This window comes from Brachycentrus maculatus, unplaced genomic scaffold (genome assembly GCF_059751285.1).
Source record: "Brachycentrus maculatus isolate JH-2025_06_01 unplaced genomic scaffold, ASM5975128v1 h1tg000472l, whole genome shotgun sequence".
NCBI classification, from domain to species: domain Eukaryota; kingdom Metazoa; phylum Arthropoda; class Insecta; order Trichoptera; family Brachycentridae; genus Brachycentrus; species Brachycentrus maculatus.
This window is the reverse complement of record NW_028281219.1, coordinates 1-25,690: the sequence shown is the minus strand read 5'-3', so window position 1 is coordinate 25,690 and position 25,690 is coordinate 1. Positions and strand designations below refer to the sequence as shown.

The following is a 25,690-nucleotide window of genomic DNA, read 5'->3' as shown; positions in this document are numbered from 1 at the left end:
TGGTAGATTCACCACTATCGTGGACTTTCAACAACAACAAAAAAGATGAAGAGTTACTTGGAGATGACTAGTTAGTGTCCGAAGTCAGAATTTTCATTGTTGAGCTTAATGTACTGCTACTTGAATCCTCTTTTTAATAATGGGTTATTTCGGTCTTCATTAAGAGTTTTTATTAATTTAATAGTATGAATTTGAGATACCATATAAACCGTATGTACTTCATAAGTAGAAAAGTAATAATCCAAAAATGTGATTGAAATAAACAAATTAAATCAAATGGGGTACCTGTTCAATCATGTTCCCGGTGACATCGACATCAGGTTTGTCAGGATAAGGCCTGCTGAATGGCTCAACGTTACTCCATTGTTGGGCCCAAACATTACCTACGATAATTCATTTCCATTATTTTCATTTTATCCTTCAATCTTAATCAAACCTTTATGTATTTTATAAAATTCTCAAATTCGCTAATTTGAATTAATATAGGTAGATGTATTTTATAATTTTATTCTTAGATTTTGAATCTCACCCAGCATATGTGCAGGAATAGGACCCTTGCGTGATATAACATTGTCTCCATATTTATCCCAGAGACGTTTCCTTACATACGCGTGAATTTGGAGATACAACGGTTTCAGCTGATTCCAGATCGTCTTCATTTCATCTTCAAAGTCATCTTGTTCGTATTCACTAAGCCAACTATTAGCATTGTCAGTAAAATCTAAAACGGAAATAGTTCTTGTAAATGAAATGTTACTAAGATGAATTCCTGAGTGATTTCATTTATTAAGAATTATAAAAAAAGTTTCTTACTGTTCATAACGGCAGCTTCATTGCTTAATTTAACATATTCAGTGAATGCTCCTTTGACTTTGGCTCCAGCTTCCTTATGCCACTGAACCCATGTGTGCTTCAGCTGTTCGGGATTTTCACTGCTTGCAAAGATCTCAGTTATTTCTAGACAACAAAAGAAAATTAAATTTGTTATGTTTTATAAAAGTATCAACATCATTACTTCAAACAAACTATTTATCTTGGATGTTAACCTGGTTCTAGAGAAAGATCACAGTTGGTCGAATTGAAGAAATCACAAATCTTAGCTCTAGCGTAATTGCTCTCCATTTCCGAAATCGATCTCTTGAGCAGTTCAAATTTGTCATCGGGCAAAGCTGCACTTCCCAGGATTGAGTATTTTTTGAACTTCCTCTTCAGTTCATAGTCCTGGAAATCAGCCCAGTTGTAGCTGACTGTCTCCTTCCAGGCTTCTTTCTCTTCTCTAGCAAGTTCCAAGGACACTTCAATCTAGAATAAGGTAAGCATGTGAGTTAACAATTGATTGATTGAAAGCGAAAGGGAACAGTTTTGATTAATAGTTTGTGAAGCTATTTAAAAGGTGAAGGAAAAATCCATGGTCTTCACACAGCATCTGAGAAGTAGAGTATATTTTGGCAGTACCAATAGGTTTTCCAGAACAATTATCCTTAATAGCTATGATAATAAGTCAAGCCACCGTATAAGAACATCCTAAAAGTTTTATCCCTGCGGTTTCTTATCGATTTTGTTAGGGGCTATTTTTTTATTTTTGCCCGCGAAATAATAAAATGCGCATTGATAGTGAAAACTTCAAGGACGAGCCAATTTCGTACGACCTTTGCAAATTATTGTGAATAAAAAAATCTTTTTTGTTTTTCTTCTTAAATTGCATTCATTATTAAATAAATGTATGTTTATTACAAACTACTATTTTTTTGAGTAATTTGATATATTTTCCACCAATATTAAAAAGAAATAAATCGGTCAATATTTGATAAAAATATTGGTGATTTTGTACACACCTCATTTTTGCAAATGAAAGTCTTTATCTATTTTAGCATACATTTAAGAAAAATCTCAGCATTGATACGTTGAAAGAGGTAAATACAGCTAATCATGGTATAATTTTATCATGTTTTTACCCTGTTCTGATCATTGGCATCGGTGACATTGGATCCATATTGCCATTCTGCTAGAGTTCCATTGTTCTTCCTTATAGAATCAGCTTTGTCCAACTTCTCCATGTACTGAGCTGCTGTCAATTCTGCATCCTCCAGTGCTGTGTCCTTTCCTAACGTCAAAGGAAGGGCTATCGCCAGGATAACTGCTATGGCTACCGTGATGCCGACCCCCATTATAACTTGCTAAAATAAATAAGAAATACCAAATAAGTCAACTGAATTATTAATGAGGAAACACATTCTACACTTCACTCTTTAAAGGACGTTGAATGGTTTCGAGATTCAACGATGACTTAATTCACCTCTCTCCAAAATCAGGTTTTACTGTTTGTCTGTAACTGTACAAATACCAGACAGGAATTTAACTATTTGATAGAAAAAACCTTTCTACATCAATATTTAAACATGTTTGAAGTAGGTACCTACATAATAAGAACCCAAAGTGAATAAGTGTTTGAAAATTAAAGTATTGAATTCTACAAGTATAATAAATCCTTTAGTTTTAATCATTACTTTTTTGTTGAGTAGGTACACTGAAATGCGATAATAAGTCTAATTTATTATCAATTTTTATATATTTGTTTAATTTAATTGATGATATTTCGATTACCAAGCCAGGCATACATGAATACAGGCATGTCAAGAATAAAACCAATTTATCACAGTATGTTGATGTCCAAATAAAAACGAAAAATATAATCAAAATTCAATATTTTAAGCACAACCTTGTGATTTTCAACTTTATAACTTACATAGTAAAATTGTTATAAAATCACTTAACATTTTATTTTAACATAATTTCAACCGGATTCTGGATTCTTCCTGGAGACTAATTAATATTAATTTATGGTTTATTTAAGAGTCCGTTGATTTGTCCACTTATTGAACATCCCTGATTCATTCTGTAACTGTCTATCAACGAAAAATTCGTATCAAAGCCCTGCAGCCAAATATCAGTTTTTTGTTGAGCAGATAGTTTTTTGTATTAATTAGTCCTGAGGAAGAAGCTGTTACTGTGAAAAAATATTGAACTAGTAGACATTATAATCAGGTAGTGAATTAATTTTACAACCATATTTTATTATAAGTTAGAGACGAAGAAGTGATTAAGATAGAGAATGGGCATTTGCATGGCTTACTAGCTTGTTAAAGGGATCACCTTATTTACTGTTCAACATTCAACCATAACATTTTTTTAAAATAAGAGTACAAAGATTTGAACAGGTTTAAAATATTATTTGTGAGTATCAGATCCAACTCTGTGAAATATTGTAAATAAATATCCATGTATATTTGCACATTCACAAAAATCACTTGCACTTTTTTAGCTGAAAAAACACAAGTTTACAGAAAGCGCTACTTGCTTAAATAAATATATGAAAGTGTAAATACACAACTTTTTTGCTTGCAATAAAATATGGTTATGTGTTATACACGAAATGGTTTTCAAATTTCATTCTCTGAAAAAAAAACTAAAATAATATAACATGCTCATTTTCTTTATTTGTATTTTTTTCCAAGATTTTAATTAATAGACTTCCTTACCGATGTTGACATATTAATAAAAATATTTCTTTTAAGATAAGTATTCATTTAATCATTTATTTTTATAATGTAAATAATAAAAATACGATGTATAATGTTTTGATAGATATAATACACTATGATATTATTTCATTAAATTAATTAATTTACTTCATGCATTTTTAATTTAAATTTTATAAAATAAGTACGACTGTTTCTTTAAAATCTGCGTCACAATAAATTTTAAGAAATAAACTAACTAACTAACTAACCATCACGCCGCTTCCCCGCAGGGGTAGGCAGAGAGAATAGAGCGCCACACCACTCTGTCCTTGCAAACATTCTTCGCCTCTTCCACGTTCATGCATCTCCTTATACATACCCGCCGATTGTTACGACTCCTAACCTGACCACTTTTAAGTATTTGGCATACCTGATCGTGCCATGTTTTTCTCGGTCTTCCTCTGCTTCTTTTCCCACTAACATTCGCCTCATAAATTTGTTTTACCGTTCTTTCGTCACTCATTCGTTCCACATGTCCAAAGTAGCATTTGTTTATTAAATATAATACCATATAATAAAAAATGGAAATTGACTGTTATAATTTTTATTTTATTATTGTACGAATATCACAATATTGCTATTAGTGGACTTGTTGTCATTGTGTTCTAAGCCTGAGCACGTAATGTACCATCGTTAATTATATTGTGCCTTTGAACTTGATTCTATATACATGACGTCACTTTAATTTTTCGTGGTAACGTATATTTCCGGTTACACGACTTAATTTTAACTGGTTTGACAGCAGTCAGATTCCAGTTATGATTTTTGAAGACCAATTTGGTGAAAATTCATGAAAATGACTCAAATAGGCGTATATTTCAAGTATAAATTAATATTAATAATAATTCAAATTTATGCACGCAGTTAAGAATAAACATATTACAATATTACATAATTGATATATCCTCAAAATTATAAGATAGTATTAATGATTTGCCAGCAGTAAGATTACGGTTATCAATTATGGAGACCGATTTTGTAAAAATTTAATGCAATTAAATAAGTTCATATTTCAATAAAAAAAAAAATAATAAAAAAATAATTATAATTCATGCACACACTCAAGAAAAAAGTGTGTCATAAAAGCATATCATAACAAATACTTAACTTATTACATAATTTATGTGTTAAGAAAACAATTACGAATAATTATACTTATAACATATTATTCAAACATATATGTATATATATGTGTGTATACACGATATTAATATATTGACGAACGACTCGATATAACATATACAATATAACATATACATTTAACAGTTTTTTTTTTAATATGCTCAAATTTGTATATTTCCTTACATAAAAGTAACTAATTGCTTGACTTATTAATTTTTGTGGTATTATGAGTTTTAAATAAAAAACAGCATTGCGTTGAAACGAAATAATTATAAAACAATAATTATTCCGGTAAAATCGTTATCATAGTTTAAGATAACATACTTGGCAATCATCTATTAAAAAAAAACATAAGTCATTTGTAATTTAAGATATATACTCAAATAATTTAGATATTTATATAAATATTACGTTTGGACATACATATATAATATATTCAAACAGTTAATAGACCAAATGTGTAAACTAAATTAGTCCCGGAGCAAAATAAAATATTTCTACTATACAAAAGTGAAATTATTGTTCAAATGTTTAATGTTACAATAAAATATCTGAATTGATATTCCGCCAATCCATAAATCTAACATATTTTCAATTAAAACATTAATCTTATCAGTCCAGAATTGATAGTTAAATGTTATTTTGTTTATTTTTAAGTAAATATGTTTTTAATCTATGTATTCATTGTTAAATCCAACAGATTTTTTCCATCTACTAAATTTTATTTTTATTTTGTTGTCTCCCGTAAATTATTATTGCACATGTAAAACTATTACTAGAGTACCTAGAATTGTAACCGTCAGTCCATTTAATCTTCACATTCGTTTGAAAATGCCTTAAATAGGCGAAACAATTGTCACAATATTAATTTTTATATGTTTTTTTAACAATAAAATACAACTTAGTAAACTCAAAAAATCTGTGCTTGATTTAACAATTAATAAAAAATTGGTTGTCTCTCTAATTAAAGTTATGTAAAGTTATGTTACTCGAACGGATTGAATACCTGTTAACACACTTAAAGCAAGTAAATAAACGAACTTCAAAACTACCTAATTAATGATTTTGCATTATAATTCACGCGTTACTGAAATCACGATGGTAAATATTTACTTTATTAATATCACTGAATAATTTATTAATCACATCAAATTTGATTTCGTGTGCGTAATATTTAGAAATAAATCCAGTGTTGAAGTTTTCCACTGGAGTAAATGAATTAAACACCGTTTATCTTGGTTCTTTGGACACACTTTTCACTTCATTCAGCTCGAGACGTTACGCTGGGAGGTTATTGAACGCCAAATAATATTCTCAAGACAAGATTTACTTTTAAAAATAAACGAAATGTAAAGCTAATACATACGTACCAATAAGGCGAGTTCGCGACTCAGACTGAAGTCATCACAACGATTTTCAGGTATTTAATATATTCAAGTGTGATCGCATGATTGCTCGGACTTTATTTGTGTTGCCAGCTTAGAATCGGATTTAGATTAATTAATCGATAAATTGTTGAAGCGGTACTCCAACACGTCGGCGCTGGTTTTACCGTTTTTATATGGTAACTTTAATTTATTTTCAAATGAAAATGTGAATTACTAAAATAGTTATATGAACAAAGGCAAAATAAAGGAATGGGTAAGTGATCAAGAGTAAATTCTACGAAAATTGTAAAATAATTTATATTCTCAATTTTTTTCTCTTTTTTTGTGTATACTAGGTTTACAATGTAGACCGGGTAGAGATAATAAGCTGTAAATGTAAGGAACAGTTAAAATAATGCACAAGCAATGAAAATTTAGATAAATCTAAGGTACCTAGTTCAAAGATAAAATGATAAAAATTCATGTATTTGAAAGAACAGTTACTTAGAAGAGTAAAATCTTAAATCACTCGTAGGTGTAGACTAAATATAATAAAATAAAACATAAAAAAATTAAAAGAAGAGTTAAGAGTTATTAAGTGAAATATTTATTTAAAGATTATTTATATTTCCAGAGGTTTAAGTTAAAAATATGAATATTTGTTGTGTATTCGTTACCTATTAAGTCGATGTTTACGCGATATCGGAGAATAACATGATACTTGTTGACAGAACGGTGATAATAAAATAGTGTATTTTATCTTATTCTGTATGTTGGTATATTAATGCTAACGAAATTCAGGAGTTTTTATTGAGTTTAATGTAATTTAAATCCTGACCAGTTTCCTCATATCGCTCGCTCCTTTCAAGAACGTCATAAATCAAAATACTTGATTTTTCAGGAGAACGTTTTTAAAGTTTAAAAATATAATAGAATGTATTAAAAATAAATATCAAGCCACTTATTAAACTTTTTACTGTGCAACATATTATTTTAGGTAAAACCTGAAGGTTTTTTCTCCATTTCAAAATTATTTAATATATTTAAAAAAATAATTAAACAATACCTCTTCTTCAAAATGCAAAAACAACACTTTTTGCCCTGTAGTGGGTAAATATTAAGTTAAAAATATGCCTCTTTTGGTGGGATGTAGTACATTTTCCGGGCATTCCGAAAACATGCACAACAGAAAATTGACGATTTTTGATTTATGACGTTCTTGAAAGGAGTGAGCGATATATTAATATTATTTATATGTTAAACATAAGTTATATGTTAGCTGAACAACCATATTATTGGATTCACAATATTTTGAGTGTGTCCAAATACTTGTACACAAATCTGGGTTTCTCAACTTTATTTGAGATATTTGACATTTTTTTAATCTCAACATAGATGAAGAAGAATATGAAAACCTAAGTATTTACAGTGCTTATGTATGACCTATAATAGGTTGGCAACCAGCAATGATAGGTCATAAGCCCTGTAAATACCCAGACTTTCATACTCTTCTACATCTATGTTGAGATGTCAAAAATATCATTGAATAATGTTGCTACGACTATTTGCATTGTAAAGGATTTTTTTTAGATCATCGTAGGGGTAGGCAGAGAGGATAGATCGTCACACTCCCCTATCTTTACACACATACTTCTTTTCTTCCATATCCATTCATCTAATCAGTCTACTTCCAAGGATTTGAAGTACTTGGCCATATCTTGTCTTTGGCTTTCCTCTCCTTCTAAATTTATTTCACCGTTCTTACATCATTCATTCACTCTAAATTCTTAAATCCAGTTAATACTCCTCTCTTTGCCTTGAAAAAAATATGTTTATTCCAATTGACAATGATGTTTCGTGTTTCACATACAAATTTTCAGTGGTGAAATCTATTGAAATTTAAATATAGTAATTAGAGTAAAAACTAGTATTTATGTTTGAGAGATTGTTTCAAATCACTTCGCGAACTTAGAAAAAAATCCTTGTTAATTCCTTATTTCTTGACTTGTTTTTAATTGACTGTGTTTATCGTTGTACAAGGCTTGCGATCTGCTATTAACTGGTTGTAAGTGATCACGTATACATTGTGTATATAGATCATTAAAAAATCTGTTGAGATGTCAATAAAAGTTTCGAGAACAATCTCTTGTTGCGCGTTCTTCACACCCAAAATGATAATTAAAATGCACTTTGAATAGGACAATAATTTACATTTTCGACTTGAAACAAACCTCTTAATCAACCTCATGACGTGAAATAATTCAAAATACAATTAAATGAAGGTTGTACTGATTTAAATACGAAAGAAAACATTTGAACCTTGAATTTTTTGTCAGCGCTCCGAATAGCAATCGACCTGCGAATCTTTTTTACTCAACATTATTTCAATCAACCTCGTTCTAATAAGAATAAATAATATTTATGTTTATTTATTTTGGAAACGAAATTCATCCTTCAACTGTATAATCCTCCTTATCATTCCTTGTTTACTTTGTGTAATATGAAATGCCAAGCGGTTTCAGACGTGAGTGTGTTTTTTTTTTTAATTTTGCTGCCAATTTTATTTTAATTTTAAAGGAATAACCCGCAAAGCGTCTATTTTAGATTCTTGTCTGCAGGTAGGATAGTAAGGATAGGGAAGGTAAATGTGAAAAATACATCACCCAGACCAATTGAAAATAATCTTCAATTCCTTTTACAATTGGCGGGAATCGAACCCGCGACGCCAGTTTCGCAGTCGAACGTCTACCCAACTACGCTACGGCGCCTTCGCTAAAATAAATAAATTGATAATTTGTAAATTATGTGATTAAATATGAAACTTTTATTAAAAATTTTCCTTACTATTCGTAAGCAAAGATGATAAATGAACTATTGTGTATTATTTTATAAATTTATCATTAAATTAAATCTTAATTTGAATTTAAATCTTTATCCATTTATCTTCATTAAGTAAAATGACTTTACAATTTCATTGATAAAGCCAACGTCGTTCAGTTATTGGTTTTTCCTATTTTTCGCATAACACAACATTGAATATTTTTATTAATCTAGTTTTTTACAAAATATATGTAATCATTAAGTATCTTAAATAATTATCGCTGATTTAATTGTTATTATTTTTCTGAATCAATATGACGTTGTAAGTCAACAGCTGCTATTTAGGAAACAGGGGTGTAGCAAAATATGTTGTATTATATCATCAAAAAAAAATTAACACATCTCCCTACATGTTTGCGTTTAAAAGGGTCCAGGCACAACGGTATACATAAAACCCGAAAATGAAATAATTATGAGAATAATTTGCAATTACGAAAAGGATAAAGTAAATAGTATGTATGGAAGTGAAACATGGAGTTGGCAAAAGAAGGATGAAAGTAGACTGAATGCAGTCGAAATGCGATCTCTCAGAAGAATGTGCGACAAAACGATATATGATAGATGTACGAATAGTGAAATAAGGAAGGAATGCAAAGCTGAGATAAGGATTATCGATAAAATTAAGAAAGGTGTGTTGAGATGGTTTGGACATGTAGAACGAACGAGTGAGGAAAGAACGGTAAAACAAATTTATGAGGCGAATGTTAGCGGGAAAAGAAGCAGAGGAAGACCGAGAAAAACATGGCACGATCAGGTATGCCAAATACTTGAAAGTGGTCAGGTTAGGAGTCGTAACAATCGGCGGGTATGTATGAGGAGATTCATGAACGTGGAAGAGGCGAAGAATGTTTGCAAGGACAGAGTGGTGTGGCGCTCTATTCTCTCTGCCTACCCCTGCGGGGAAGCGGCGTGATGGTTAGTTAGTTAGTTTATAAAGTAAATAGCTTTTTTGTGTTTTACATTCTTCTAAATCCTTCCACGCTCTTCTTTATCTATGTTGAGATATCAACAAATGGACTAGTTATAATGGAGAAGGTTTATACCGTTACATTTTTACATTAAACTTAACTCATCTCTATGAGAGACCTAGAAATAAATGGGCCGATAGTGCTTATATTGCACAGAAGTAAAAATGCAAAAAAAGGGATTATGAATGACCAAATTGACGTGCCTACGTAAAGTGCTCTAACTACATTTTTGTCAATTTTGAGATATTTGGTGTATGTTATCAATTGACCGTTATACATAAATATAAAATAAAAAAAATATATATACAAAACAAATTACGCCTAGTTTTCAGGCGTATAAGACGCTATCTACATCGAATTTTCGAAATGAACTGAACTCCTAAAACGCTAAATACATAATTTTGACAAGGCATTAAGTTTTAAAACGAATAAATACATTCTTTTATATGTTTTTGAATATATAACTCTAGTTTAGAATTTCAGATAAAACCGTTAATTAATTTTAAAAATACGTTGAAAATATCTTCTAAGCTCTCTCCTGTAAAGTGACAGATTTGCAGATAGAGTACTTTACGTAAGGGCCGTCGAAATTATTAAAACATTGTTTATAATTATGAAACTGTCAATTGATGACAACAAGGATGGCAATGGGGATAGGATAAGAATAGGATAATAGGACCAGGTAGAGGGTTAGCGAGAAAGGTATAGGGACCAAATAATGGATTATATGGTGGACAATTACGGTTTCTAGGATGTATACTAATGTTTCAGACGTTTCTTGAAGATCACCTGAGATGCTGAATTTTTTTTAAGGTGAAGAGGCAGTTCATTTCATAATCTGGCCGCTTGAACAATGAAGGAATTAGGTACTGAAGATTGGTGTGCTATGTCGAGAAATGGAAAGTGTTCCCTCGTGAGAAGAAAAAAGCGATAAACCATTGTCGCAAAGGTACATTTAGTTTTCAACGAGATGTTTTATATCATTTTGGACACATTATAGTATGTGAAGAATGTAATGTTTTGTAATCATGAATATCTCCCAAGCGATGCTTGAACCTTAAGGCATCTTTGTGTACTTTCAAGTGTTTAGTTCATTGCGTGGTAATAATTTCTGAAGTTTATAATTCCACCGGGATATTTATAGTTTATTCTTCAAGGGGCCTTCTTCTTGCTAGAAACAGTATGCTTTCAACATATAGTATGGAATCGCTATAATTAATAGGTCTACAAGCAAATACATTTCCACGCTCTACCACGAAACAACTAGTCACAAGTCACAATGAATGGATATGTACTTTTTTTTAATCCAAAATAAAGTTGAATTCAATTTGTGGGTGTCGCCAAGTATAACCAAAACGCAATAAAGGCAAAATAATAACTTCAAACTCACTCAAGGACATACTGCACAAAAAACTGTTAATACTTTTTACATGGTAATATTTCCCTGTTATTTTGAGTTTTTTTTTTTTTTTAAAGGTGAATATGAAACCTATTAATATATTTTAAAATTGTCAAATAACATAACCTACAAAATACACGAGAGATATTTTTTATCACTCCTGTAACATAAAAAGAATAGTTATTAGACTTTTTTATCGTTTTATATATTCCGTCAAATCTATTTATAGAAATCCCCACGTTTAAGGTTAAAGTTGAAGTAACACATAGATAATTTGGAAGATATTATTTCTCGGGAATAAGCTCCGATATATTTATATATAATTTATGTTTATAAAAGGATTATGGGAGTTTTTGTATTTTGCCTCATCGAGTCTATTTGCATAGAATTAATTAAAATATTATTGATTAGAAAGTTAATAATATTTTATCATTTAGATGAAGATTGCAGGTACTTGGAATTGATAAAAACATAGCACTAACACAAATACATCCCTTGATGTATATGGATAAGCAATAACAAACTAAGCTTGTTTGAATACATATACAACATCTGAGTAGGTTAAGTCAACTCTGATAGAAACACCGGTGCCTACACATTTTTTTTTCAGTAAGCCTGTGTCATATCTTTTGAAACTAGTTACTCACTGAATATATATTTTTTATAAATAAAATAATGCATACAAAATATTGGATATGCTAGCACAAAAACATTGGATGTCGTAAAATGTGATTAATAACAAATTATTGGTGCTATTTTGATCATGTTGTGCTTGTTACATGTTGGCACTGCCTTTTGTAGCTTACACTTGCTTGTACGAGTACCAGAATGAAACTCCAAGGGCCCTAACCATTGATTTTATTTTCATATTCATCTTTACAATTAAAAGTGCCAACTGTTCCTGCACCGTTTCTTTTTCCATGGGAATCGTTTTGAAAAGTCATCAGTAAAACTTTGAATGTATTCTACTTTTAGATCTAAAGAACTGGAGAGTAAAACTGATCAATTTGTCGGGTTGAGGTCCCGTGGTTAGTGTAGCGGACTCTTCAGTCCTTGAGCTCAGACGTTAGGCGACATAACATCGAGATGGAAGATCTAGACAAAGATAAGTTTCAGTACCATGGATTGAATGGGATTTCAGCTTGAATGTTGGCGAAAAATGCTCCTCGATGCTGACTCTTCCCAATGATTTTTCCAGATTAATCAACGTATACATTTTAATGAGGAGATCGATTCGGCCATTATAGAGCGGGTATGTTTATTAGAACCACTTAAATACCACCACAGCAATAAATAAATGCACGAATACGTACATACCCTACACGAGATAGCGATTATCTTGGCTACCAAATCATTTTAAGGAACAATCACTGCACTTGTCACTGATCACATATAACCAGGTCACCGAGTATCAGATTTACAGCTATTGTACATACATTTACAATGAACCGAAGTTACCGAGTAGTCGTGGGATACTTACATATTATATCCGTGATGATTTTGTGTTGCATGTGGCTACAGAGAATACAGGACTGAATCAGGACACGTTTATACATTATATTATGTCAATACTTTTATGTAATCGCGATTTTGGAATAACATGGTCAAAAACTCTCAAAAGACAGCCTCAGCAATTGAGAACAGAATTTTTGACTGCACCAATTAAACTCGAAATTTGGGATTGAAATATTACGCAGTAATGATAGCGTAGTCGTTCTAAATGTGCGTAAACTGGATCGTCTTTTCTCTTATAAAGATAGAGAATAATTTTAGCTAACTTTGATTTGAATTAAAGAGTTTTTTTTTTAAATAAATTAAGATAATACAAGCAATGATGTTTTTTTTGATATCCTGAATTTATTTTGATTCAAGGAAAGCAATCAATCATATTTTTTATAATTGTTTCTGTATATTTTTTGCACGATGTTAATGATCATTTTATACGACATTTAGGATTAAAATTATATGTTTTCAAAAATATAAGGCCAGGTAACAAACAAGGGTAAATAAAAAAATGTCTTGAATTGAGCGCATTTATCTACCGAGCTAGAGGTCCCAGGTTCGATTCCCAAGGGGTCTAAAAATATAAAAGTAATTTTTGACAGTAATATTTCTTTGAAAGAAGACAATTCAAACAATTCATTGCAAAATATTTTACTCCAATTTACATAAGGAAATATTTTTTTTTTATCCTGTGTATTCTGTATTCCAAATCGCCTCGTTCTACCATACTACATTATAATAAGAAACTTATATTTTATAAAATTAGATAATATATTTTGTAGATAATTGAAATACTTATATCAGTTATTGTTTTTTTACTAAACAATAAACTAACTATTCTATTACATCCTGATACATACGAGTTTGTAATACAATATTTTTTTTAAATACAAAAATAAAAAGAATAAACGTTATATGTCTTCATATTATGTATAGTCAAGCTTCCATACTATCTAACTATCGGTCTTAGTTTGTACGATACGTTAATAAGATAAAAATAATTATTATTCATTGTTATAATAATTATGCATTCATTGTTGGTATCAAGGACGTCAGTCTTATGCATGTTTTATTTGTATACAAATTCAACATAAACATATACGATAGTATTCCTTAGCAATGGAAAAAATACTGAATCAGACAGCGGTTGATAATAAAGTGATACGAGTATTTTCAGAAAACAGAAAACAAAATGGCGGTCCTACCCTGGCCAGCACCAATGATATCAGAACATACAATATTTCTTAGAGCATTTTCTTTTACATTCTATCATAATTGTAACATTCTACTATAATGGGAATGTCGTTTTCCTTACTACCGAGCGTACCTATTGCTTATTCCCGATTCTACATTTCAATATTAGTTTTGTGAGAAGTTCTGTGACTTGAATCATCCATCTCTCATTAGACTTCGACCTGTTATCCCCCGATCTTGTATATTCCCAGCGGTCATAAATTTCTACAGGATGTCTGTACGAAAGAGTGAGATATGTTCGCAAATCAGGAATTATATTTTAAATGTATTAAAAATTCATAAAACCATTTTTACGATAAAACATTATTGACTGTTACTGTATAAATGAAATCATACACATTTGTCTTTTTGAAAATGAGAAATCAAAAATAAAATTGTATTATTCGTTTTGATTCCTATCGTTTTTTTGTTCTTATTTTCTTGCGTATGTATTATGTTAGGTAATATAAAAACAAGAATATTAGTTTTTGTTAAAACAACTCCACTGATAAGACACAGGTGGCTTATTGTGTCTTATCAATAACGAAAAATGTTTACGTATATTATTAATGAATGTATGAATATGAACGTATGTATTTTTTCAATCACAATCACTTTGTGGCAATATATATAAAACATTATAATATAATTATTACTTGGTGAATACCACTATTTCTTCAAATCTATTGTGACACGTTTTTCGATGCATTCCGCATAATTTTCAAACACCGTATTTGAAAATTATGCAGAATCGGAACACCGTACGGTGATTGCAAATGATACACACAGAATCCATCGAAACACTTGTCATTATAGATTTTAAGAATTAGTAGTATTTACCAAGTATAATAAAAATATTAAGTTAATTTATTTTAAAAAAATTAAAATGATATCTGTTTTCTTTGTTCTGGTCACAATGAGCCTACGTTCAGAATATTACCTTAATATAACCCGTCGACTTGTAGCTGGATACACAACAAGCCCTATAGACTCTACCTTCGGGGTCAAGAAGAAGACCGGTTTTTGAACCGAGGGGTCACTGTATGCTTTAATCTTTCTCAAATACAGGTGCAAAAATATTATATTCAAACTTTCTGCTAGTAATACTCGTATACAATAATCGACACAAAAACAAAAGGGAAGTAAATTTACGTATTATTTTAGTTCACTTTGTGTAATACCACTTTAAAAAAACACTACTTCGTGACTGCCGGTTTCGGTATGATCATTCCATCATCAGGTCATGTGTAGACTAAAGTTAAAAATATACAAAATACTTTAAGTAGTATTTTATAACCGATCAAATAAAATAAAAGAGGAAAAAATATAGAGTTTTATTATATTGATGGTACTCGTTTGTAATAAAAAAGAAATATTCGTTCAACTATTTTTTTAATTAACAGTACGTTTGGAGTATGCGATTACGACATAATAGAAGTTGTTATTGCTATTTGATTATAGTTCTGTTTCCGTTCGATTGATCGTAATAACAGATAGACAATGGTGATTGATTCATATAAAAAAAATATGATTTCCAGCTAAAAACATTTTTGACGTTTATTATGTATGAATAAACTGACCATTTATTTTGTCCTAAAAACGGAACATCTAACAATTTTTACGTAAAAGTATGTATATTAAAACAAAAGTATTTTTTGGTACTTTTTATGCATTAATAAAAAGAAAAGGATTGTTGATAATGAAAATAAGAGGAGTAAATATGAAAAAATTATGTTGTTTTATATTTTTCCATACATAATTATGTTGTTGTTTTAAATATTATAAGTGGGTTTACTTTTAAATAAGAATGGAATTATAGGCAGAATTTTTAAAAATTTATCTTAACTAACAACATCGCTGTAAGTACTCCGACTTGTAGTTGTGTTTTTTCTGTCGTCCACAACTGATTCATTTGTGAAAAGGCTAAATCAAGCTACGATTTGTTGAGCAAATTTATATGAAACGGCTGTACTACAAACTGCCGTCGATTTTAAACACTTTTTTTTTATTGTTACCGTGTGTTGCTCTATTTTGAAAAAGGAACATTTCGACGTCCCGAAACATAACTTGGGGACAACGGGACAGGCTATCTAAAAACGGGACGGTCCCGTTCAAAACGGGACGTATGGTCACTTTATGTATGAAGCAAACAAATATAGCCAAGTAAAATGAACTAACATGAAGAAGAAGGATTAATTGAAGCATAAACATAATATCCTAAATGTAACTTGCGTGGTTTTTAATAAATTTGAATTGAATTAAACCACATTTTGAGTGCGTTCAAATACTTGTTCACAAATCTGGATAATCTCCGCTCTAAAGTTGTTTAATACATTTTTGACATCTCCACATAGATGAAGAAGAATATGGATGTCTGAACATTTACAAATTTACCAAAAATTAAGTAGTGTGGTTGTCAATCATGGGTAGAATTGGTAAATGTTACACGTGTGTAAAGAGATGACATATCCGCGACTATGACGGTCGTAAGCCCCGTAAATGCCCAGACTTTCATTTTCTTCTTCATCTGTGTTGAGATATCAAAAATGTACGAATTAAACCAGCCTATGACGAGTCGCTAGCTCTGTACCTCCATATTTTTCTTCATCTATGTTGAGATATAAATAAAAATATTGATAGTGTAAAATGGACTTCAATTGGAGAAAGAGAATGAATTCAAATAGCAATGAATATTCACACAAAAAAAAAAACAAATATCAAAAGTAACTACCGCATATCGAGAACCAGAATAATGCCATCTATCGGCAGTTTGAAATATTTTATTTTAAATTACATAAAATAATAGAATAAAACGATGATGAGGTGAATAGATTAGATAACATAAAAAAATGCTTTTAAGTTTTATCGATAGATGTCAGTTAGTATTACTATTAAATAATACAGAATAACAAAACTCGTTTTAATGTGGATTCATAAAACACAATTTCGATACACATATTTTATTGATATCTCAAGACAGATGAAGAAGTCTGTTAAGATGGTAATATAGAAGTCTACAAAACACTAACAGGGCTTATGACCTGTCATTGGCTGGTTAAAATTGCTCGAATTTTGGAACGTTTAATTTATGCCTTAGTTGAAAAGATCAATCACCATGTCACTTCATCGACGACATGCACGGTTGAAATAAGTGAGTTTTTTTTATTATAATCACAAACTTTCATTACATGTATGTAAGATTCTTTCCCGAATAATTTTACATACTAGAAGACGACTGAAAATATCTTTTTAAATTTTTAATACTTATATTATTTTAATACTATACTATCAATCCAATATTAAATGTAATTTAATTTCAAACCCTTATTGTTTGATGGTGCATAGAGACTGCATCATATAAACGTAGTGTTATCTTGATCGCTAACACATGAAGGAAAGGTGATAGCCCTCCGCTTCAGTTACCAGTCCAGGGTAATATTGATTACATATTAGAGTGAAAACATCACTTTTATTTATTTGACCTCCCATGGGAATCAAACCTGGGACCTCCATAACGTAGTCAAGCGTGCTGACCATTACACTACGGAGGCGGACAAATATGTAATTGAGTTAATAAATAATTGAATAATGAAAGCAACAATAAGAATTGAAATAAGTATTTTTTTCATTGAGCTAACAACTTTTCTTGGGGCATTATCGACATAGAACTTATTGATCTATAGTAATTACTATAAAATCTATATGGGTGGTCGTATACCATAAGCACATCTACAATTTTTATAGTCATATTAGTCATAAAACCATATAATTTTCAATTATGTTCGAAGCATAGATTAATGAAGTACTCTAGGTGAACAACTAAATGTATGAAGAAAAAAAAGAATTTTGTGAAACTCATTTCACAAGACCCGGGTCGTTCGTAAACGACTTAATCTTAATAATCCGTTCATTTACATTGATTAAGTAATCGGATCCTAAATATGAGGAAATCTCCTTTTTTTATTCTGAATCTTTTTCTAAACTCAAATCCTATGCAATCTCACAAGTTTAATCATAGAACAAAAGTCATATACTTAAGTAACTTTATTGCTAACTAAGAATCATTGAACCGTTTAAATTCATGCCTTTAGAGCATGGGTGGCCAACCTTTTCAGCAGCCGGGCCAGATTTTAGAAATGACATCTTACACCGGGCCGTAAAATAAAATTTCTTCTATTATTCAAAGCAAACATATACATATATATATATATATATATATATATATATATATATATATATATATATATATATATATATATATATATATATATATAAATATATATATATATATATATATATATATATATATATATATATATATATATATATATATATATATATATATATATATATATATATATATATATATATATATATACATATATATATATATATATATATATATATATATATATATATATATATATATATATATATATATATATATATATATATATATATAATATATATATATATATATATATATATATATATATATATATATATTAATATATATATATATATATATATATATATATATATATATATATATATATATATATATATATATATATATATATATATATATATATATATATATATATATATATATATATATAGCATTATCGATAAAATTAAGAAAGGTGTGTTGAGATGGTTTGGACATGTGGAGCGTATGAGTGAAGAAAGAACGGTTAAACAAATTTATGGAGCGAATGTAGTTGGAAAAAGAAGCAGAGGATGACCGAGGAAAACTTGGCACAATCAGGTATGTCAAATACTTGAAAGCGGCCGGGTCAGGAGTCGTAAAAATCGTCGGGTATGTATGAGGAGATGCATGAATGTAGAAGAGGCAAAGAATGTTTGCAAAGACAGAGTGGTGTGGCGTTCGATTCTCTCTGCCTACCCCTGCGGGGAAGCTAGTTAGTTAGTTAGTTAGTTTTATATATATATTTATATATATATATTTTTTTTTTATAATTTATATGGGTCTTGAAAATGTAATGATGACGAACTACGCACGATGGAATGTTATTTTGGTGGTTTTATGTAAACTTAAAGGAAAAATATGTGAATTGCTCCGCGGGTCGCGGGTTGGCCATTTTGCTTAAAATTTTCACTCATGAATTACATGATTTTTTTAAAACATTGGTTTTTTAAATGAGGATCCGCACTAAGGAAAGGTGATCTGCCCTTCGCTTATTGAACAAATATTAGATTGAAAAATCACTTATATTTATTTAACCCCCCGGGAATCGAACCCGGGACCTCCAATACGGTAGCCGAGCATGCTGATCACTACACTACGGAGGTGAGCAAAGTAAGATTAAAACGACACAATTAATAATATAATTAAAATGAATTTACACTTTTTATTCATAAAAATTAATTACACTTCGGAGAAAGATAAAAATCATAGTTACTTTAAACATGAGGAGTAAATCCACTCACGAGTAGGTACAGGCTATAAAACGTATAAAGTTAAAGTCTAAAAGTAGGGCCATGATAAGTGGTGTTGCATAAGCCGTATCTAGGTTTAAGAGTCACTTGGGTGTTAGGTAATTCAAAAACAAACTTTACTCGTTCACTAGCTCTCGATTGACAGATTCACTGAACTTGTTTTTTTTTTTTAAGTTTTACGATACAAACTCCTTTGGTGGTTATCGTCGATAAGCATTCCAACAAAAATTCTACCTCCACGTCTGCAACAAAAACTCCTAAAAAAAATGGAAAATTAAAAAAAAAATCTCTTGCAGTGCTCCCGCGATAGTCTGTTCTTAATGAACACCTGAATGAACGGATACTTTCAACTTTTGAGCGCTCTCGTACGAATACATATATATTTTTTTTAAATTTTATTTAATATGGTTTCAATGTTTTTTAATATAATTTTATCATTTTCTATACATTTCTTCTTACAATTTTAAAATTAAAAAATGCAGTCCTCCATACTGTGTTTTAGATTTACATGCATAGTGAAAAAATAGCTTATGGTATCTTGATATTGCTTTTGCAATACTAAGCTGAATTTTCTCGATCGTATTGTTAAAGGCGAGAAAGCTTATCAATCGATTCTTGCAATAAAAACGTTTGTGCCGAACAATAATAAAAATGTGGAAAAACTACGTTGTTATTATTTTATTATATTGAATTGATTCATTTACGACACTATAAAAAGTCTACAACGTATAAAACATAATCTTTAACAAGATACATCTTTGCCGATGATAAATGCTAAACAATAAGTATTTTTCATATTATTTATTGACATTTCATCAAAGATGAAGAAGATTATGGAAATCTGGGAATTTACGGGGCTGACGACCGTCATAGGCTAGTTTAAATAATAACTTTACACACGGGTAACATTCACCAATTCTACCCATTATTGACAACCACACTACTCAAATTCTTGGAGTTCTATATATATATATATATATATATATATATATATATATATATATATATATATATATATATATATATATATATATATATATATATATATATATATATATATATATATATATATATATATATATATATATATATATATATATATATATATATATATATATATATATATATATATATATATATATATATATATATATATATATATATATATATATATATATATATATATATATATATATATATATATATATATATATATATATATATATATATATATATATATATATATATATATATATATATATATATATATATATATATATATATATATATATATATATATATATATATATATATATATATATATATATATATATATATATATATATATATATATATATATATATATATATATATATATATATATATATATATATATATATATATATATATATATATATATATATATATATATATATATATATATATATATATATATATATATATATATATATATATATATATATATATATATATATATATATAAATATATATATATACATATATATATATATATATATATATATATATATATATATATATATATATATATATATATATATATATATATATATATATATAAATATATATATATATATATATATATATATATATATATATATATATATATATATATATATATATATATATATATATATATATATATATATATATATATATATATATATATATATATATATATATATATATATATATATATATAAACCAATATAGAAACCTTGTTCTTGAATCACTAGAACTTCACTAGAGACACCTATTGGTGAGAAGAATAGAAGCTTTTTATTGGGCAGAAACTCTTATAACTAGTATGTGAAACTAGTATGTGAGGAAACCTGGATTACAATCACATACATGAGAAACGCCAGAAAACATGAATTTCAATTTTATTATTTTAACTTAGAGAGTGAGCATGAATACTCTTGTTAAAGATATAGAGGAATGCCCCCCCAGACACATGGAACAGATCAATATCCGCATAGCGGTAGCCTTCCCACAGGCATAACCATCGGTGGGTTGGTCCTGTATATAGGAATGTGAAACAATCTATGTCGACACTATCTTAGGTAACTATCGGAAACATACAGACCAATGCTACGGATAATTTCAGGATTATCGATCATACCGCGCAACAATCGATAAAAATGCGTACCTACTCAGATACAGATTCTTTCTAGTCTCTATACTATTATGGCCAAGCATACCCTGGAAAAACTTGGTCGGGTAGAGCCAAGGATAATAGCCGGACTCTCTCATGTAGAGAAACCTCAGAAACTTCTTTAGTACGCCAACAGAATAAAATTATTTTAACTGATGCAATTATTTTATTCCTTTGGCAAGACACCCATACATAAGTAGGATAATAGTAATCTACAAAAGGAACAAGGACTGTGTCAAGGATGGCATTTGAATAAATGTGTTGTAATCTGCCGAAATGGTGAAATTCTTTCAATTTTACGATGGACGTTATATTTTTTTACGATTGTATGCAGTCTGTAAAAATAATAAGTAATCGGGTATTTTTATCACCGAATATATTAATAAGATACATTTCTGTAAAATATGGATTTAAAATAAAAAGGTATTTAAAATAAAATCTATGAAACGACAAACCAATAAAAAACATCGGAATGTTATGTAACAGCAGCTATACGCTGTGTGTAAGTATGATATCCACCATGTATTGCGTGTGTTGCTTTTACGTTCAACAGATGGCACTGCCATTACATTAAAAAAAATTAAGCGAAACATTTTTTGTTTTGACTGTGTGAAGTCCCGGCTCACAAGTGAATGTCGTGAAAACGGGACTTGCCCTTTCTCTGTAATACGATATGTGAAATGTCGCTCGTTAAGGGAGCAACTTTTATTTTTTTTTGCTGAATTACTCTTTGTGAGAGGTTGATTATTGATTTTGATTATTATTGCACAATTTTTATAGAAATGTCGTGAAAATTTGCCCTTTCTCTGTAACTCGTTACGCGAAATGTCGCTCGTTAAGGGAGCTACTTTTCAGCTTGTTATGCGAATTACTCGTTATGAGAGGTTCCACTGTATTTGAATGATTATGGCACAATTTTTATCACAACGCTTTTGTACATGTACTTAATGCTATGTTTATTTTATCCCTGTATCATTTGTGTATATCGTTCACTCCTTTCAACAACGTCATATTTCAAAAATCGTCAATTTTCAGTTATGCACGTTTTCGGAATGCTCAGAAAATGTACTATATCCCAGCAAAAGCGGCAAATTTCTAACATAATATTTACCCGCTACAGGCCAGAAAGTGTTGTTTTTAGCATTTTGAAGAAAAGGTATTGTATGTAAGTATATATATTTTTTTTAAATATACTAAATATTTTTCAAATGGAGAAAAAACCGTCAGGTTTTACTTAAAAAGATCTGTTGTAAAGTAAAAAGTTCAATAAGTGGCTTGATATTCATTTTTAATACATTTCATTATATTCACTTTAACATTAAAAACGATCTCCTGAAAATTCAAGTTTTTTTTAATATATGACGTTGTTGAAAGGAGTGAGCGATATGATCATTGTCGAGATGTGTAAGTACCCATCTACTCATAACATTTTGAATTTACATGCTCATTGTGAAACAAGTATTGCAAATATATGTAGTTCCGATTATCTTATTATTTAATGAATTAAAAAAAAAAAAACAAGTTCTAATACTAATTGATTTAGAGCTACATAGATTTAATAATGTTCTGTGCTGTATTGAATAATGTGCTATGTTAAAAATACTATATTTATTAATGTGCAGTGTCATTGAAATCCTAAGTTACCTCCTTTAGCTTCTGAAGCTTACGATAGATCACCTTAGCTGCCTATTTTACTGGATATTTTTTTTTCTATTTTAAAAGAGACCGCTTATTAATTATTAGATTAAAATTATTAGATAATTAATAAAAAATAATTTAACAATGTTATATTTAAGAATTGTAGAAGTTTTCCGAAATACTTATAAGTAAATTAAATACATATTTTAAAAAAATATATATTATATTAAAGCAATGTTGACTTTGTAGTGTGGTAATATAATATTCTCCTTATCATTCATCTTTTACATTGTGTATAACCACTAAAGTAGCATTACACAAAGTGGACGATGAATGATGAGGAGTGTTAATAAAAAAATATGTTTAAATTTTTAATGTAAGCATTTATCATACCATTTTTGTCAAATTTGGTTTATTATTAAAAAAAACTTTTTTTCAAATCCTTTTTTGGCTTGAATTTTTTGTCGTTGAAAATTTGAGTGTAAGGAGACGCTAATATTAAATTTTCCACTTTTTTTAATGTTCAATTATTTGTTGTATTAATTTTTGACATAACTCATGCTTTATAAACATTAATTACATAAAGCAAATGTAAGCAATGTACGAGTAAATAATATTTAGCTTCAGAATACAAACATTTGTATTTATTTTTGAATTAGGCCTAGTGGCGGTTTTCTTCAAGTGTGATCTCAATAAATAGTTAAGAAAAAAAATTAAGTAAAAATACGTAAATACGCGAAATTCATGATTGATTTTCGGCAATGGGACGATACCCCGTAGTCAAGTAATAAAAAAAATGAATAAGTATATTTTACTGGATGTTATGAAAGAGCTTATATAATATATAAAAAAGTAAAAAAAAAAAAACGAGTTTGTAATTTGAGTAGATATATATAAACACATATACAATTAATTCATTAAATAAAAACGTGCGTTTATTTATGGATATACGACAGAAATATAAACAAACTGTTTAATTAGAAAATAAAAACATGATATCCTGTTATAATGACAAAATATAACATTTCAAAGATTTTGCAACAAATCCCTCAATACATATTTGTATACGAATAATGTTTTTGTGATTGATCTGTAATACATGTTTAAAAATTCAAATTATTTCACTGATTAGATACTAACTAGCTTTTTTTTCATAAATTTTAAATAAAATTTGTAGAGAATGAAAAGTTATGCATTTTAATCTTATATATTTAGATGTAGGTAGGTACTTACTTTTTTCGTCACCATTCTGTAGCACTCAATATGAAAGTCTTAAATATTGTAAATTGTCACTTAAATCACGTTTGATAACCGATTAAAACCTAATTTGCACTACTTCTCGAAGAAATTTCGGTTCATAGTATTTCCCAATGTGTTGGACCGATTACTATCAGGAATGTAATGCTGGTCACCAAACGTTCACGATAACATTGCCAAACCTACTGATCAAACACCGGCATGACAGAAAACCAAATTAACGTAATATTGGTTGTACAAAAATGACTAGAGTTGCTCCATTGGCACCGGAGGCGCGTTCCTTTCTGCTAGTTCATTCTTCTCACTACAAACACGGTGTATGAAACATGATACAAAAGTTTGTATAAACAGTTGCAGGGTGACTAAAAACTATTTAATCATACAAGAACATACAACAATACGCTGTGTCATATACCTGACTATTTGTTTTGAAAGAGTGCAAATAATTACTGTTAGTAATGTGTATGGAAATCATCTGAAATTTATGTCCGGTATAATGCTGAACAGTGTCTACTAAAATATAGTTGTTTTTCGTAAAATTAGCAATGACATTTTTTGCAAATCGAATGAATGAAGAAAGAACAGCAAAACAAATTTCAGAGGGTAATGTGGTTGGTAATAAACGAAGAGGAAGATCGAGGAAACCTTGTCACGATCAAGTATTTCAAATGATTGAAAGTGATCAGGTCAGGAGTCAGGAGTGATCAGAATAAGACAGATTGGTGTGCCGATCTGTTCTCTCTGCCCAGTTAGATAGTTAGTTTTGCTTTTTTTGCACATTTCTAATAGAAATTTTGACTATAGATTTTTTTACGTCCTTTGCAATTTAAAAAAGATGACAACAATTGGTTGTTGGAGAGGTTCGTAGAGATGGGAGATGTAAGATGACAGATTAACTATATCAAGGTTGCCACAAATTCCAATATAGGAGAGATATTAAAATCATCCTTGGTGATGGAATGAAGACATGAGTTTACGATTAGAGTAAACGGAAAAAATGGAGAATATGAATACTTAAAGAGTGAAATACAAGGACAGCTTGGAGTTGATGCAATCGCGATCATTCTGCAGAATGACCGTGACAGCTC

General features: G+C 29.2%; 1 protein-coding gene across 3 annotated transcripts in view; it reads right to left on the bottom strand.

Annotated features, from left to right (window-relative positions):
- LOC148302208 (angiotensin-converting enzyme-like) overlaps positions 1-24,888 on the bottom strand; it is a 36,283-nt gene extending 11,395 nt beyond the window's left edge. For 2 of the 3 annotated variants that reach the window (XM_088271951.1, XM_088271952.1), the window contains exons 1-6: positions 24,579-24,888; positions 1,956-2,177; positions 1,047-1,302; positions 814-957; positions 530-721; positions 286-383 (exon numbers count right to left, since the gene is read on the bottom strand). In XM_088271951.1, coding sequence (XP_088128077.1) covers positions 286-383; positions 530-721; positions 814-957; positions 1,047-1,302; positions 1,956-2,177; positions 24,579-24,593 — 927 coding nt within the window. In that variant the 5' untranslated portion in view covers positions 24,594-24,888. Of the gene's footprint in view, positions 1-285; positions 384-529; positions 722-813; positions 958-1,046; positions 1,303-1,955; positions 2,178-6,073; positions 6,096-24,578 lie in introns of those variants that run through there. The other variant, XM_088271953.1, reaches the window with a different exon arrangement.
- Between the last annotated feature and the right edge of the window lie 802 nt (positions 24,889-25,690).